The sequence below is a fragment of the Sebastes fasciatus genome, chromosome 11 (assembly GCF_043250625.1).
Source record: "Sebastes fasciatus isolate fSebFas1 chromosome 11, fSebFas1.pri, whole genome shotgun sequence".
NCBI lineage: Eukaryota > Metazoa > Chordata > Actinopteri > Perciformes > Sebastidae > Sebastes > Sebastes fasciatus.
The window spans coordinates 5,869,877-5,883,385 of record NC_133805.1 but is presented as its reverse complement, the minus strand read 5'-3'; the positions used below and the strand labels follow the sequence as shown (position 1 = coordinate 5,883,385).

Below are 13,509 nucleotides of genomic sequence, written 5' to 3'. Positions count from 1 at the left end.
TTCACAGCAGGTGACGTTGTAACCATGGTAACGGTAAACTCCAGTCTGTGCAGGACAAGGCAGCTACAGAAGTAAGTGTGCAAAAATGACATCTGTGCAAGAGGAAATCTTTAAATGTGTGCAGTCTGGGGACTTGGAGAGAATTAAGGAGCTTTTAAACCCTGAGGCTTTCTCAGAGGAGGAGGATGTGTGCGGGACGATGAAGGACGAGGTCGGGAGAAATGCTCTGTTAACAGCCTCCATGCTGGGGAGGAGCAGCATCGTCAGAGAGCTGATCAAACACGGAGCTCAGATCAACGAGCAGACTGTCAGAGGTGAGTGGGAATAAACATTAACTAAAGAGAGAGTTTAAGCCAGTAAATAAATCAGACTACAGATGCTACTCCACTAGTCCACCGAGACCAAATTAAAGCTGCAGTAAGCAGAATATTTTTGGCATCATTGGGTAAAAATTCCATAATAACCTTTCAGCATATTGTAATTCAATGGAATGGAGTGGACTTGCATTTATATAGCGCTTTTCTAGTGGTCCGACCACTCAAAGCGCTTTCCACTAAGTTCACGAAGTTGTAGTTTTGTTGCCTAAACCTTAAGAAGTTGTAGTTTTATTGCCTAAACCTAACTTGGGATTTTTGCCTAAACTTAAAGAAGTTGTAGTTTTGTTGTCTAAACTTAAATAAGTTGAAGATTTAGTGCCTAAACCTAAAGAAGGCGTAATTTTGTAGCCTAAACCTAAAGAAGTTGTGCCAACTTTGCCCATCAGGATAATTTAAATACTCATTCACACGCCGATGGCTATGGCTTCGGGAGCAATTTGGGGTTAAGTGTCTAGCTCAAGGACACATTTTTTCTCATTTTACAGCTAAACAGTACACTACAAGATGTTTCTGAAAACAATTTCTGTGAGAAATAGGCATTACAGTAACAGAATATTGATTAATATTTGATCAGGCACTCTCAGTAGGAGGTATTTCACCTGTACCTGGTCTCAGTCTGGTGCTCTTTGTCCCTGCAGGTTATTCTTCACTGCACCTGGCTGCTTGTTGGGGACACCTGGAGACGGTGAAGACTCTGGTTGAACTGGGAGCGGACACCAAGGCCAAGACCTTCAAAGGGGACATGCCTGTGGACCTGGCCAGGACATACTCCAGGACAGACTGTGTTGACTGTCTCATCCTGGCCGGTGTGTGTGTGTAGCTGATGTTATTATGGCATTACCTTTGATTAAAGTAAAGATGTTATCATTAATTAACCTGTAATGTGTGTTTATCTCTGTGCAGAAGCCAAACAGGACCTGAAGGCATATATTGCTTTTGTTAAAGATCTCATCTCTGACCCAGAGAAGAACCTTACAAAGGAAGAGAAGGTAACACATTTATTTACATCAGGAATCAAATGTATCTATTAATATAGCTCTTTTTCATATTTTATTATTGCTTATGAATAAAACATTGGGTGTATTCTTAGCAGGGATGAAGGGACACAGCAATATACACCTGACATTTCATACATTGTAGCCTACATTTTACATTTTCTCAGCTTTTTCTCTATTTGCTACAAAATATCTATGATATAAAATATTTAAATTGCTCCTCAAATGTAAGTCGCTTTGGATAAAACATCTGCTAAATGTTATCTAATGGGTAAGTGCATATAGTATGAACAGCCGATGAGACTGTTGTCAGGCTATTAAATAGGTATTATCAGTTGCTATAAGCCCCATAGATGTGGGTCAATTGGGGCCTACTACACCTAGTAGTAGGTTTTATCATCTATTCACATGGTAGATCACTGAAAGAAGGTATAAAAGAAGGTTAAACCTTACTCTAACCCTAACCCTTGCATCTCGTGTGAAACCAACAATGTGTAACTGTCTTTGTGTTCGTAGTTATTTTAACCCAAAACATGGTGTTTGTCCTTAAACTTATCTAAGAGGTTTTTTTGCCTAAACCTAAAGAAGTTGTACGTTTTATTGCCTCAACTTAAAGAAGTTGTAGTTTTGTTGCCTAAACTTAAAGAAGTTGTGGTTTTGTTGCCTAAACCTAAAGAAGTTGTAGTTTTGTTGCCTAAACCTAAATAAGTTGTAGTTTTGTTGCCTAAACTTAAAGAAGTTGTGGTTTTGTTGCCTAAACTTAAAGAAGTTGTGGTTTTGTTGCCTAAACTTAAAGAAGTTGTGGTTTTGTTGCCTAAACCTAAAGAAGTTGTTGTTTTGTTGCCTAAACTTAAAGAAGTTGTGGTTTTGTTGCCTAAACCTAAAGAAGTTTTAGTTTTGTTGCCTAAACCTAAAGAAGTTGTAGTTTTGTTGCCTAAACCTAAAGCAGTTGTCGTTTTGTTGCCTAAACCTAAAGAAGTTGTCGTTTTGTTGCCCAAACCTAAAGAAGTTGTCGTTTTGTTGCCTAAACCTAAAGAAGTTGTAGTTTTATTGCCTAAACCAGTTTTTTTTTTGCCTAAACCTAAAGAAGTTGTAGTTTTGTTACCTAAACCTAAAGAAGGCTTTTTGTTTGTGATCAAAACATAACATTTCATACAGTTTTACATACTAGAACGTAGTAGGCGTAGTAGGCCCCTAATGGCCCACATCTATGGTGCTTATAGCGACTGATAACATCTATATCATGGCCTGATACTCCTGTTCACGTTTGTTATTCAAACAATAAGGCATATTCCAAATTCTCTCATATTCATGCAGATGAGGCAACATTACTTCATTAAGAATAAGAATAATAATGAAAATAAAAAAATCTTTTCTGCCATTTAATTATTGCTGTCCTCCTCGGCTGAAGTGCTTCTTCCTCACTACGTATGTGTTTCTCCCGTCTCTTCTGTAAATTTCTGCACAGAGCATCTGTTCGCGTAGGTGCTCTGCCAAGTCAGACTGGATTCAGAACGGCAACAACTCAACAGTGTCAGACTTCATAGCCCAGAAGAAAGACATGGAGGACGCTCTTCAGCCTATTCTCCTCAAGCTGTCAACTCGGTGAAATCTCTCCCCAGTGTACTGTAGGAACCGTCTTATACTAACTACTGTGGACTGATTTCGTGATTGCAAATGTGTTTATTTTATCCATAAATCCTACCAATGGATCATCTTATCTGTTTGCAGCAGCTAAGGGTGCCTGTCAAAACAGCAGGTCAAATTGTTTTCCGTGTATAATTACGATATGTATAATTGTCATTTTTCTTGTGTAACTCTTTATTCACTACTTTAATTTCACACTGCACCCACATGACTTCAGACCTCGTGAAGTAACTTCATCTGCCTGCTACAGTAAGACCAAAGGAGACGTACCATCATGCACACTGATGTTTTATTGGAAATTCACAGCAGAAGCAGGATGAGAGAGACTCACAGAGCAGCTGCTCAACAACCTGGTTATCAGACCATCTGACAGACAGTTCACACCCCACACAAAACAGCCATATAACATGGTACATGGCAGGAAAACCACCTCTGAGTATCTGGAAGAACACGGGCAGTTAGAGTAAAATGTTTGGGTTTAGGTTTCCACTTTAAATCTGCTGCCATTTCACTTATAAACTGAGGGGAATAAACCCGTCCTCGTTGCCTTTGCATGCTGCCATGTGTCAGATAGAGAGCTCAGTTTAATCACACAACTGTTTTTTACCCATTCCAGTATCACATCTCTCCACACACAGAGACCAACAGAAGACATACATTCGTCTACATAATAATAATCATAACAATATCCCTTTTAGGTATTTCAAATTCCATCAGCATGCCAGCTTTGTGGACATTGGTTAACATGTTTTTTTGACCGCCGACTAAATCATATCTGAACTATTCAACATGATTTCCAGCAACACAGCTGCTACAATAAGATTTGGCGAGACTCCGTCAGGTCTCTTCACAATTCACGCTCTCAAAGTGGAGATAATAATCGGTTTTCTTGTTGTTGTTGTTGTCACTGGTTACTGTTGATTGTATCTAAAGCTACCAAGAACACAAGAGTCTCTCCAGCAACAGCCAAAGAACGTACTGTATATTGCCAAGAAGTGAAAGTCAATTGTTCGTTCAATTGCAACATCCACGCCCAGCGGCAAAGCTACACCTCCGCCATTTTGGACTGAAAGCGACTACCGGACGCCAGTTAAACGTCGGCCTAAAAAGTAAAACAAATTATTTCTATTCTATTGTCATATTCTACCGAAATGGCCTGTGTTGAACAATAAAATATAAACATAAAAATAGGCGTTTTCAGTCCAAAATGGCTCTCGTCTCTTTGCTGCGGTCACTGGCGGGAGCTGGTAACTTAAGGCAGCCATGTTGGCTCCACTATGTTGCTAAATGCTCGAGGCTTTTAAGAAACTGAACTGGTAATTATTACTTTTAAAACAATAGTTTTCAGGTGTATACACAGATATTTTTTTATTCTATGCATTCTTCTTCCTGGTGCCTACGTTACCCACAATGCAACTCGACCCCCAACATTTCGTAGATCCGGGTGTTTTATGCTAGTAGCGGCTAATGTAGCCTCTACATAGCAGCGGGCTACAGAGGTCTGGTAAGCTCGCTACTTTGTAACTCCACACCATCAAAGGTTTTTCATTTTCAAATTTCTCAGCCCCAACTGAGACGGACTTAAGTGACATCACTTGAGGCAATTTTTCAGATTTCACTCAGCTCCCTCTGGAGACACAAAAGGTTTTATTAAACTTTTTTTTCCACATATGCAGTAGTACCCCCCAACACCTGTAAACACACTATGACTCCATATTACGTAAAATCGGTGGAGTTCCCCTTTAATCCAAGTAGGTCTATCTGCAGATACAGTACTGCACAGTACTACAGGACACGTCTACTACATGATACGCCCTCGAAACGGTCGCAGTTTGGTTAGCCACAAAAACTAATTGGTTGGGTCTAGGAAAAGATCATAGTTTGGGTTAAAATAAGTATACATCAGACCGGCAATAAGTCATCCAAGAGTACGCTTGCATGGCCCTTTTAGGGGAAAACAATCCCATGTCCCTCATAGACGGTAACAGAGTAAAGTTGAAACATGTCTCCAAACTTCTGCTTTAAACAAACCGCTCATAGTAATAACGCTATGCCAAAGAGTTGCTGTGTAGTTGGTTGTACCAACAATAAATCCAAAGACGCTGATCTCCAATTTGTTTCCCTGCCGTGTCCTACGTTGGTTATTTACAGACAACACGTAGCCTAACGTGTTCAATCCGATATGTAGAGATGTCTGGATGAGCAATATCCAGCCACTGTGTTGGACGGGGGAACACTGAAGGGACATGGCGGCCATCAACCTTCATTTATTAAGGTATCGCGAACGCTTAGGTTCAGGCAAGGTGGCAAAATAATTATTAGGCATGTGCATAAAGCTACAGTTTGTATAACGAGATGAATGCATACGAACTTGTCAAAATTACAATCCGAACACACGTCAAATTGAAGTCTACGGGATCTTCAGTTCTATTTCCCCCCAAAAGAGGGCGACATTTGCGCCCGTATGTGCCGGTCTGATGTATGTTAATCCCGGGGGAGTGTCGTGTAGCCTGCGAGACCTACAGATAGACCCTTCTCCATACTCCCTTAACTGCTTCTTTCTTACAGTACACAAGGAGCCGTGTCCAAGAGTGAGAGCATGTACAGCATTCATATGTCCATCCCAACAAAACAATAGTACCCATGTCACTGTAATGCCATATTTGCAGCACTACCCCTTGCATATTAACCATCGTTACCGTAGCAACGTATACAGAAATCATGAGTGCTGTGGCCAACACCATCATCAAAAAGGCACTCGAATCATAAAACTGAAGTTTAGCCCAACAGCTCCGGATTCCTCGCTGAAAGCTGTTGTCTCTTTTAGTTTCACTTATTGATGTCATCATCACACCAGCCAGACTAGACCTTCAACCTGCTGACAGCTGCTCCTAGTCGTCATCATATCTATTTATCTTCAGTCTGTGGCAAAACATGTTGAATGAACTTTTTAACCTCTATACACATTATTGTATCTATACAAGGTTATGAAGGAGACAAAGGCTGCTGAGACAAACAGGTTGCTCGTGTATGTTGATGAACACGACGCAGATATTGGCAAGACAGTACAGAAAGACCTACAGTAGTACGACCGCAGGAACAGGGGTTGATTGAGACATTGTTCAGTAAGGTGAAAAGGTTTTAGAGGACAAAACCATGCAAGTACAGATGTACTACACAGTGTACAGTCCAGTCTACAACAAAATATGACTAGTGCTGTACCAGGGTGTCATTTTGAAGAGTGTGAAGCACATTATTCAGTAGCAGAAATGGTTTGAAAACAGGGAGGAAACTTCCATTTAGTTCTTCTCGGTGACGTTACACTACTGAAACACTTCTCTTCTGTAATGCCCACGTGGCAGACCGGTCAGTGATAAAGTCTGTACATATTGGATGGGACTTGTTTTCGTACATTAATTAAGATTCATCTTAATTCTCTTCTAAATTCAACAGTCCAACCAAACACTGGAGAGGTGATGATGTGGAGAAACAGACAGTGACATGTGCTTAAGTCCAACTCTTTACAAGTATTTACAGGATGTTCAGGAAGATTAAAAAAAAAAAGTCTTATAAATTAGTTATTATGACTGGTTAAGACCTCTGCTCGGGGTTAAGGTTCATTAAAGGGGACACATCGTGCTCATTTCAACGTTCATATTTTTGTATTTTGGGTTTCTACTTGAACATGTTTACATGCTTTAATGTTCAAAAAACACTTCACTTCTTCTTCTCTGAAACGCTCCATTTTGGCGCCTGTCTCTTTAAGACCCCATTCCTGAAAAAGTCCAGTCTGCTCTCATTGGTTTGAGAGAAAAAAAATGGTGCACCTTTGCAAAGGTAGTTCTCATATATTCTAATGAGCCTGCATGTGACATAGGAAGGGGGGGGGGGCACATCTGGATGGTTTGTTGAATCACATGTTTTCTGACTGGGTTGTCTTATTTCACAGTTTGTGGGTTGGTAGGTACTCCAGATACCTAGATGAATGTACACAAGTACTGAAAAAAGGAGTTTTTCCATATGTCCCCTTTAAAACAATCATCTTCCATCTGTCCTCGCACTCACTGCTAGCCTTGCAGCATCCTTTCAACTTTGCTGCTTCTGCTCTTGGTAGACTACACTTTGCTTTTTTTCATATTGTGCTATGTTTGAGTATATACTGTACAACAGAAGAGTTACTCTCCGGTTATATATGCACACAAACAAAAAAAATCACGCCATACCTGATAATAAAGATGATAAGATGAGAAAATAGACTTTCAAATTTCCCTTATATTCCCTTTGACCATTTTAGTCATTTAATTAGTAACTTAGTAAATCTGATCCCTTCTGGGATTCATTTACTGTTGTATTAGAGTTGGACTAATTCACTCCCAGAGACCCGGAGTTTGAGAGTAACTGCATCTACAGTGCGGACAAGGCCAACAAATAGAAATTTGGGCGACTCGTGGAGTTGTAAATGAGAGTCTTCTAGCGGAGCTGAACCCCGCAATGATCGTATTCACTGTCAATCCAAAGCTGAAATGCTCCGTCTCAGTTGACAACGTTGAAGCAGCGGACCACTTTAACACCGTGTGAAGTGAACTGTTGTGTACAGGGGGGTTTGTTGATGAAATGCAATCCAGTGGCCCGTAACCCCGTATTACATATTTATATCCAGTCTCAGATAATGACAGCTTGTTGTTTCACTAACTGACCAAAGCTGACTTTAATGATACCGTGAAAATGGTATCATTAAATACGAATATAGACTTAATATGATGAAAGACGATCATGCCAGTCACTCCGTAGGTTCTGTTGTAAAGGTCAGCGTTGTGCTCCTCATTTCACGTTAGAGCGTTGTCCTCTGAAGGTGAAGGGACTCCAGTGTTCACTGTGAGCTTGTGTTTGTGTGTATATGCATGTGGAGAGGAAGGTGTACCGTTTTTATCTCCTAGCTGCAGGTATGTATGCATGTACAGGAGTGTGCGTTCAGAGCCATTGTGTCAGCCATGTTGGTTCCACAGTCCTGCTCGGCGGCCCGTGCCGGTGCCGGGGACTCCAATCCATCTGATCGGCGGATGTTTGGTGTCCCTACGGTGATGAAAATGGGCGCGGGCCTGGATACAGCCCACTCTCAGTTATAGAAAAGAGCTTGCCACATGTTGCCTTTACCACAACCTGACCAGACTACCAATGGCTCTGTGTTTGTGTCCCTCAGTGCTTTTCAAGGTCCAAGTTTGGTAGTTTCTCCAGTAAGGCCTTGTGGTCCACACCAACGCTGGCCACCAGTCCTCCTTTATTGACTGGTGTTCCACTGTAGTCGATGTCCTCTCCCTTTAGTGTCGTCATGTGGCCTCCTACAATTATGGTGATTGACATGTCATTGGTACAGTGCAATAGAGGATAACGACACATTCATTAAAAATGTAAAATACAATAGAGCTTAGTGTGTAGGCCTGTCACGATAACTACTTTTGTTGGACGATATATTGTTCCAGAAATAATCACGATGAACAATAATATTGCCATTTTATGCCACTGATATAATGATAATATAATAGCATAATAATACAAGTACACCCTTTAAAAGAACAATGAGCGTTTTAATTCTATGATAAGTTGATAACGTAAAAATTATTGAGGTCATGTCCATATATCGTACAATATGTTGACGACGTAAAAATGATCGTGGTCATGTTCATATATCGTACAATAATTCAATAACTTAAAAATGATTGAGGTTATGTCCATATATCGTATGATAAGTCGATAACGTAACAAGCCTTTAGCAGAATAAATAAATATTAATAGGCCATATTATGAGTAATGGGTACATCAATACACTATTTTCTACCGAAGTCAGAGCAGTTTTGGTTTACGAGACATTTCTGTGTTTGTGTTTTTCTCTGATGTAAGTGAAAAAACTCATACTTCCACACATCAACCACCGCACGATCTACGAACCAGACCGTACTGAAATGTAGTCCAGTAAACAACGCATCGTGCCCACCGAAAGGGATTCTTGCAATTTAATCAAACAGGAAAATCTAAATAGAATTTGAAACTGAAAAAGAAAACCAACCAATGGAAAATAATAGTTGCTACATTACCGAGTGCATTCAGTAGTGCTGCACCAGCGCAGATGTCCCATTTCTTAATGAAGGTGACGTGGATGTAAACATCTGCCTGGTCCATAGAACTCGTTTCACTTGGAGGCATCTCCAAAAGTGCCAGGACCTTATATCCTGAGAGAGAGAGAGAGAGAGAGAGATAATGTGTCAATATGTATCACACTAGTGCTACTGTATAGTATGCTGATATCTAGTCCTACAAATTAAGATTACATTTTGCATAAACCTCTTTACTGCCTTGTTACAGTGAGAATGCTGCCGCTGGCTGCCCTTCTCAAGTCAACCGATTTAGCTCTAAACACCTCTAAACCTCTGCCTTTTGAGACCGAGAAAGAAAGAGAAGGAGAGGGAAATAATGTCTTGATACTTGGGGATCAAGTGGCTCATAGTGTAACACTATGAGAAGATCAAATTACGAACACACGTACATTCTTTTGGAGGAAAAAATGTGTCCTGTGGTGCAAAAATACTGAAAATCTATCAAACTGACAGTACCGTTAAACAATTAAGAAAACGGAACAATAGTTGTTTTTACTTGATATAATAGTTGCAGATATAGCTTTTGAACTTTGTCTGCAGAGGCAATACTTAAATATAAAATGTAAAATAAATGTAAAATAATTCTCTGCTCACCTGCTCCACCTGCTTCTATAATTGTTGTGCTGTTTCCAAAAGCATCCTGGACAAAACTTTTAACTTTTCCAGAGTGAGAACGTGACACGATGGCCTTCGGAGGGCTGACACTGTAGGACGTACGGGGACTCATGTTTGACCCCTGACCTACAAACGCCCAGGCTGGGGGAGAGACAAAGGGAACGGGTTAGGGTTAGAGAGGCGGGGAGAAGTTCAATTCATTTTATTTTGTCGACCGACGTCTTAACTGTCAAAGCTCTAGAAAGCTAATTGTACAGGTTCTTCACCTAAATGACAATGTGGCAGATGGCAAGAGAAAGGGATAAAGATCAACTTGAAGTTCAGTGATCTTCACAACGGAGAGAAAAATATCTTTAGTTCAATAAAAATGTCAGATTGTTATTCAAACAGGCACAATTATAGCCTGTTTTTTTTCAGGACAAACTGGGCTATTAGAATATGTCAGATGCAGTGATGTCACATGAATGTATAAATAATTAAAATTACCATAAAGACAAGAGAAAAAATAAAACGGAAATTGAATCTCACAGAAATGTATTCAAACCACACAGAGAACAATGAGGAACAATGTTTTGGGCTTTTGAAAAATGTTCTCCCAAGTCTTGGGAATCAGGGGGGGAAAAAAGACATTTACATTTTTTTTCAGAGAAGTCCTGGCATTTTCTGTCCGTTTTTATACAAAGTTAGCTCACAGAAGACTTTCATTGTTGGATTTATTACTTTTATGAAGAAAAAACACTTGTTCCAAGCTGGATTACAAACCTCCTGAAAGGAATACATACGTACGTCTTTCCTCATTAGAAAGCTAAGGTGGTGACGAAGCAGCTGCAAGTTAAAGTGAGTCTCTATAATGCAGCGTTCCGGAGATATTCTAAAAAGAGTAACTAAAGTACTTTAAAGTTGTGGAGACAAACACACACTTACCAGTGAACCCAGTGAACGGCTGGTGTACGACCCCAATGACTGGTTTACCATCTACAGCCACACATACCATTGTGGTCACAAACTTCACCAGATTCTCTATGGAGAGAGAGAGAGAGAGAGAGAGAGATAAAGAGAGAGAGGGCAGAGGAGAAAGATAGAGAGACAGCCAGGGGACACAGAGAGGGAGGCAAAGGGAGATGAATCAGATTAACCGGTTTGCTGCGGCTCAGATGCAAACAAGCATGAGTGCTCCTAAAGCTAATGTTATTTGTCAAACAAAAACTTGGCAAACAGTGTGGCTTATCAACTCGACTCAAGTTGCACACCTGTATATTCCTGTGTAGCGTCTAGAGGGTCGATCCACACTGTGATGCTCTCAGCAGGAACGTCCTTGCCCGCCTCTATCTTGTCGAGTATGTCTTGTGGAATGTCCCGGCTCCAGGCTAAAGCCTTATCCACCACGCTGTCATGTTCCTCACTGTTCACCTGAACACAAAGCAAATACAGGTAGGACAAGATCAATGTGGAGCTCCACCTCTAACATCACATTCAAGACTTGGTTCTGTGGTTTTCTAGCTTTGTTGCTACAGTAGTTCATGATGTGCAGAATAAAAGAAACCTGCACAACAGCTGGAGTGAGTTGCGCTCACCGTGATGTCAGGGAAGGTGTTGCTTATAAGGTTAAACATCTTCCTGTGAGACTGCAGGTCACCCATAGTCAGAGGGTCATTGACTCCCTCCTTCGTCTTGCCCTTTGACTTCTCCTGCAGGCCATTCTCATCACGCACCTTCTTCACCTAGGGAGGGAAAAAAAAAACACCCTTAGTTAAACGTCTATACTATAAAGCCTACTTAACATTTGTCCATTGAGCTGTGACATGAAGACCCAGTGTTTTTTTACCTCTAAGCCACCGAGCACTGCAGCCTCCACTGAGACAGCCAGCAGGTCCCTCAGATCCACTTGGCTCTTCTGTCTGCAGAGACAAAGGGACAGAACAAGAATGTCAGCTTCAACACAGCAGCACCGACTGAGAAAAGCTTTCACCTTTCCTCACACCCAACCTGAGTAAACTATAGCAGCCTTATCAGCTCTGGGAAGGTGAATGAGAAGGCAAGCTTTGGACTTTGCCCTCGGTACTTTTTTAAAATTAAACTAATATTTTGTGCTCATTCACTCATCTTACAATCGAACCATTGCCATGTCAGACAAAGACCAATCAGTTGTTTCCCCACAGACCACTGAAATCGAAATAATGGTAATGCTTTCAGGTCAGCATTCAGCACTTTACAGTCTAGTAAAATCTAGTTACAGTCTTTGAATTGAATATTTCTGCATACTGGGGTCCCTAAACAGTCTTGGAATTATATATATTGGGTATCACTGTAAAGCTGAGACTCTTGTGGATCCAATGAGCCCAACTGTATTCATGTGTGATGATGTTAGTCCCCATAGCAGCTATTTCATGAAGTGAGACCATTTTTTAAAACCTGACCTCACTAAAATGACCTGTGGTGAACCCTAGGATAATCACAGTCTCATGAAACTTTACAGACACAAACTAGAGACCTAGAGCTTTCAGAGGATGGATGGCTTTCCTAGCTAGAATGATCAATAAGGGGGTTTCTGAGCAGTTTACACAACAGAAGTGCCGCCATGCAATCGACGAAAAAATGCAATTCTTGCAGAAATCTGCAAAATCACAGCATGGCTTTTTCTATGGTGATCCTCAAGGTCTTGGTGTCTTAATGTGGTATTTTAGAGGGATTATTGATCATTTTTATTAATTATCAAGTGGAAAAAAAAGGTTAAATTTAGCACCAAATCTGTGTAACAAATGGTAACACAAAAATTGCTGCAACAACTTATGAGACATAATAGAGCATCACATACTTCTATCATAATGTTTTAAACCCTTTTCATTTTAAATAATGAATTAATGTTTATTTCTGATTTATGACTAGAACAACTTGACACACAGTGCTTAGCTGTATCTCAGATTAATCTTCAGGTTCCCAGCTTTCCGATGATGCACACTACTTCTATGTGACATCTACTGTTGACCTGCTATCTCCCCCTAAAGACCACCTGTACCCTCCTAAAAAAAAGACAAAAACTGGTCTCAGAACCAGCTTCTCTGAGATAGTGGACTGCCTTTCCTTGCAGATTAAGCTACTGTACCACCTTGTATGGAGACAGAGAGACTGACCTGAAGGCAGCCAGGCGGTTGGAGATGACCCCGGCATACAGGTGGTAGATGACACCGACTCCCAGCAGGCAGAACACCCCCACACCGAGCGGAGACAGCCGGATACCCATCGGAGCCATTAACTCAGGACTGTTGGATATCACAGAACCAAACTAAGAGCACAGCAGAGCTCCAATACACCAGACCAGAGGAGATCAGACGTTAGCTGACGTGGCTGTCGCCTCCACCTCCACCTGAAGGGTCTAAATAACCTTCTGCTGCTCACGTGGAGGTTCACCTTTAAGATGAATACCTGTAGTGAGCAGCTGGAAGGCGGATAGCTGTCAAAGAACAGACACACTATCGATCTAACGTCGGTTAGTTAGCTGCCAGTTTAGCATCGTCCGACGACTGTTTGAAGAAATACAACAAAATAACGGACTATTGTTTCTGTTTTTAACGACATTCCGGTAGTTAAGGTCCTTATTGTTGCTGTTAACGCGTTGAAACGAGCCAACAGTCCGCTGGAGTCGAGAGAGAGACGGAACAATCACATCTCTGTTCACTCATCTTCCAGCTCCAACTCCAACGTCACCAGGCTGAGCACTTCACT

At 41.0% G+C, this 13,509-nt stretch overlaps 2 protein-coding genes across 2 annotated transcripts; one reads left to right on the top strand and one right to left on the bottom strand.

The window, feature by feature from the left end:
- The first annotated feature begins 71 nt into the window (after window positions 1-71).
- Window positions 72-3,175, top strand: ankrd45 (ankyrin repeat domain 45). The gene is made up of 4 exons (XM_074650196.1): window positions 72-314; window positions 1,016-1,183; window positions 1,281-1,366; window positions 2,841-3,175. Exons 1-4 carry the CDS (start codon window positions 86-88, stop codon window positions 2,979-2,981), a joined length of 624 nt encoding a protein of 207 aa, XP_074506297.1. The 5' UTR covers window positions 72-85; the 3' UTR covers window positions 2,982-3,175.
- A 116-nt stretch (window positions 3,176-3,291) lies between these two features.
- bpnt2 (3'(2'), 5'-bisphosphate nucleotidase 2) lies at window positions 3,292-13,509 on the bottom strand. The gene is made up of 8 exons (XM_074650195.1): window positions 12,918-13,509; window positions 11,612-11,684; window positions 11,361-11,507; window positions 11,037-11,196; window positions 10,711-10,806; window positions 9,766-9,927; window positions 9,112-9,246; window positions 3,292-8,358 (listed from the first exon to the last, which is right to left on the bottom strand). The coding sequence occupies exons 1-8, from the start codon at window positions 13,034-13,036 to the stop codon at window positions 8,216-8,218; spliced, it is 1,035 nt and encodes a 344-aa protein (XP_074506296.1). The 5' UTR covers window positions 13,037-13,509; the 3' UTR covers window positions 3,292-8,215.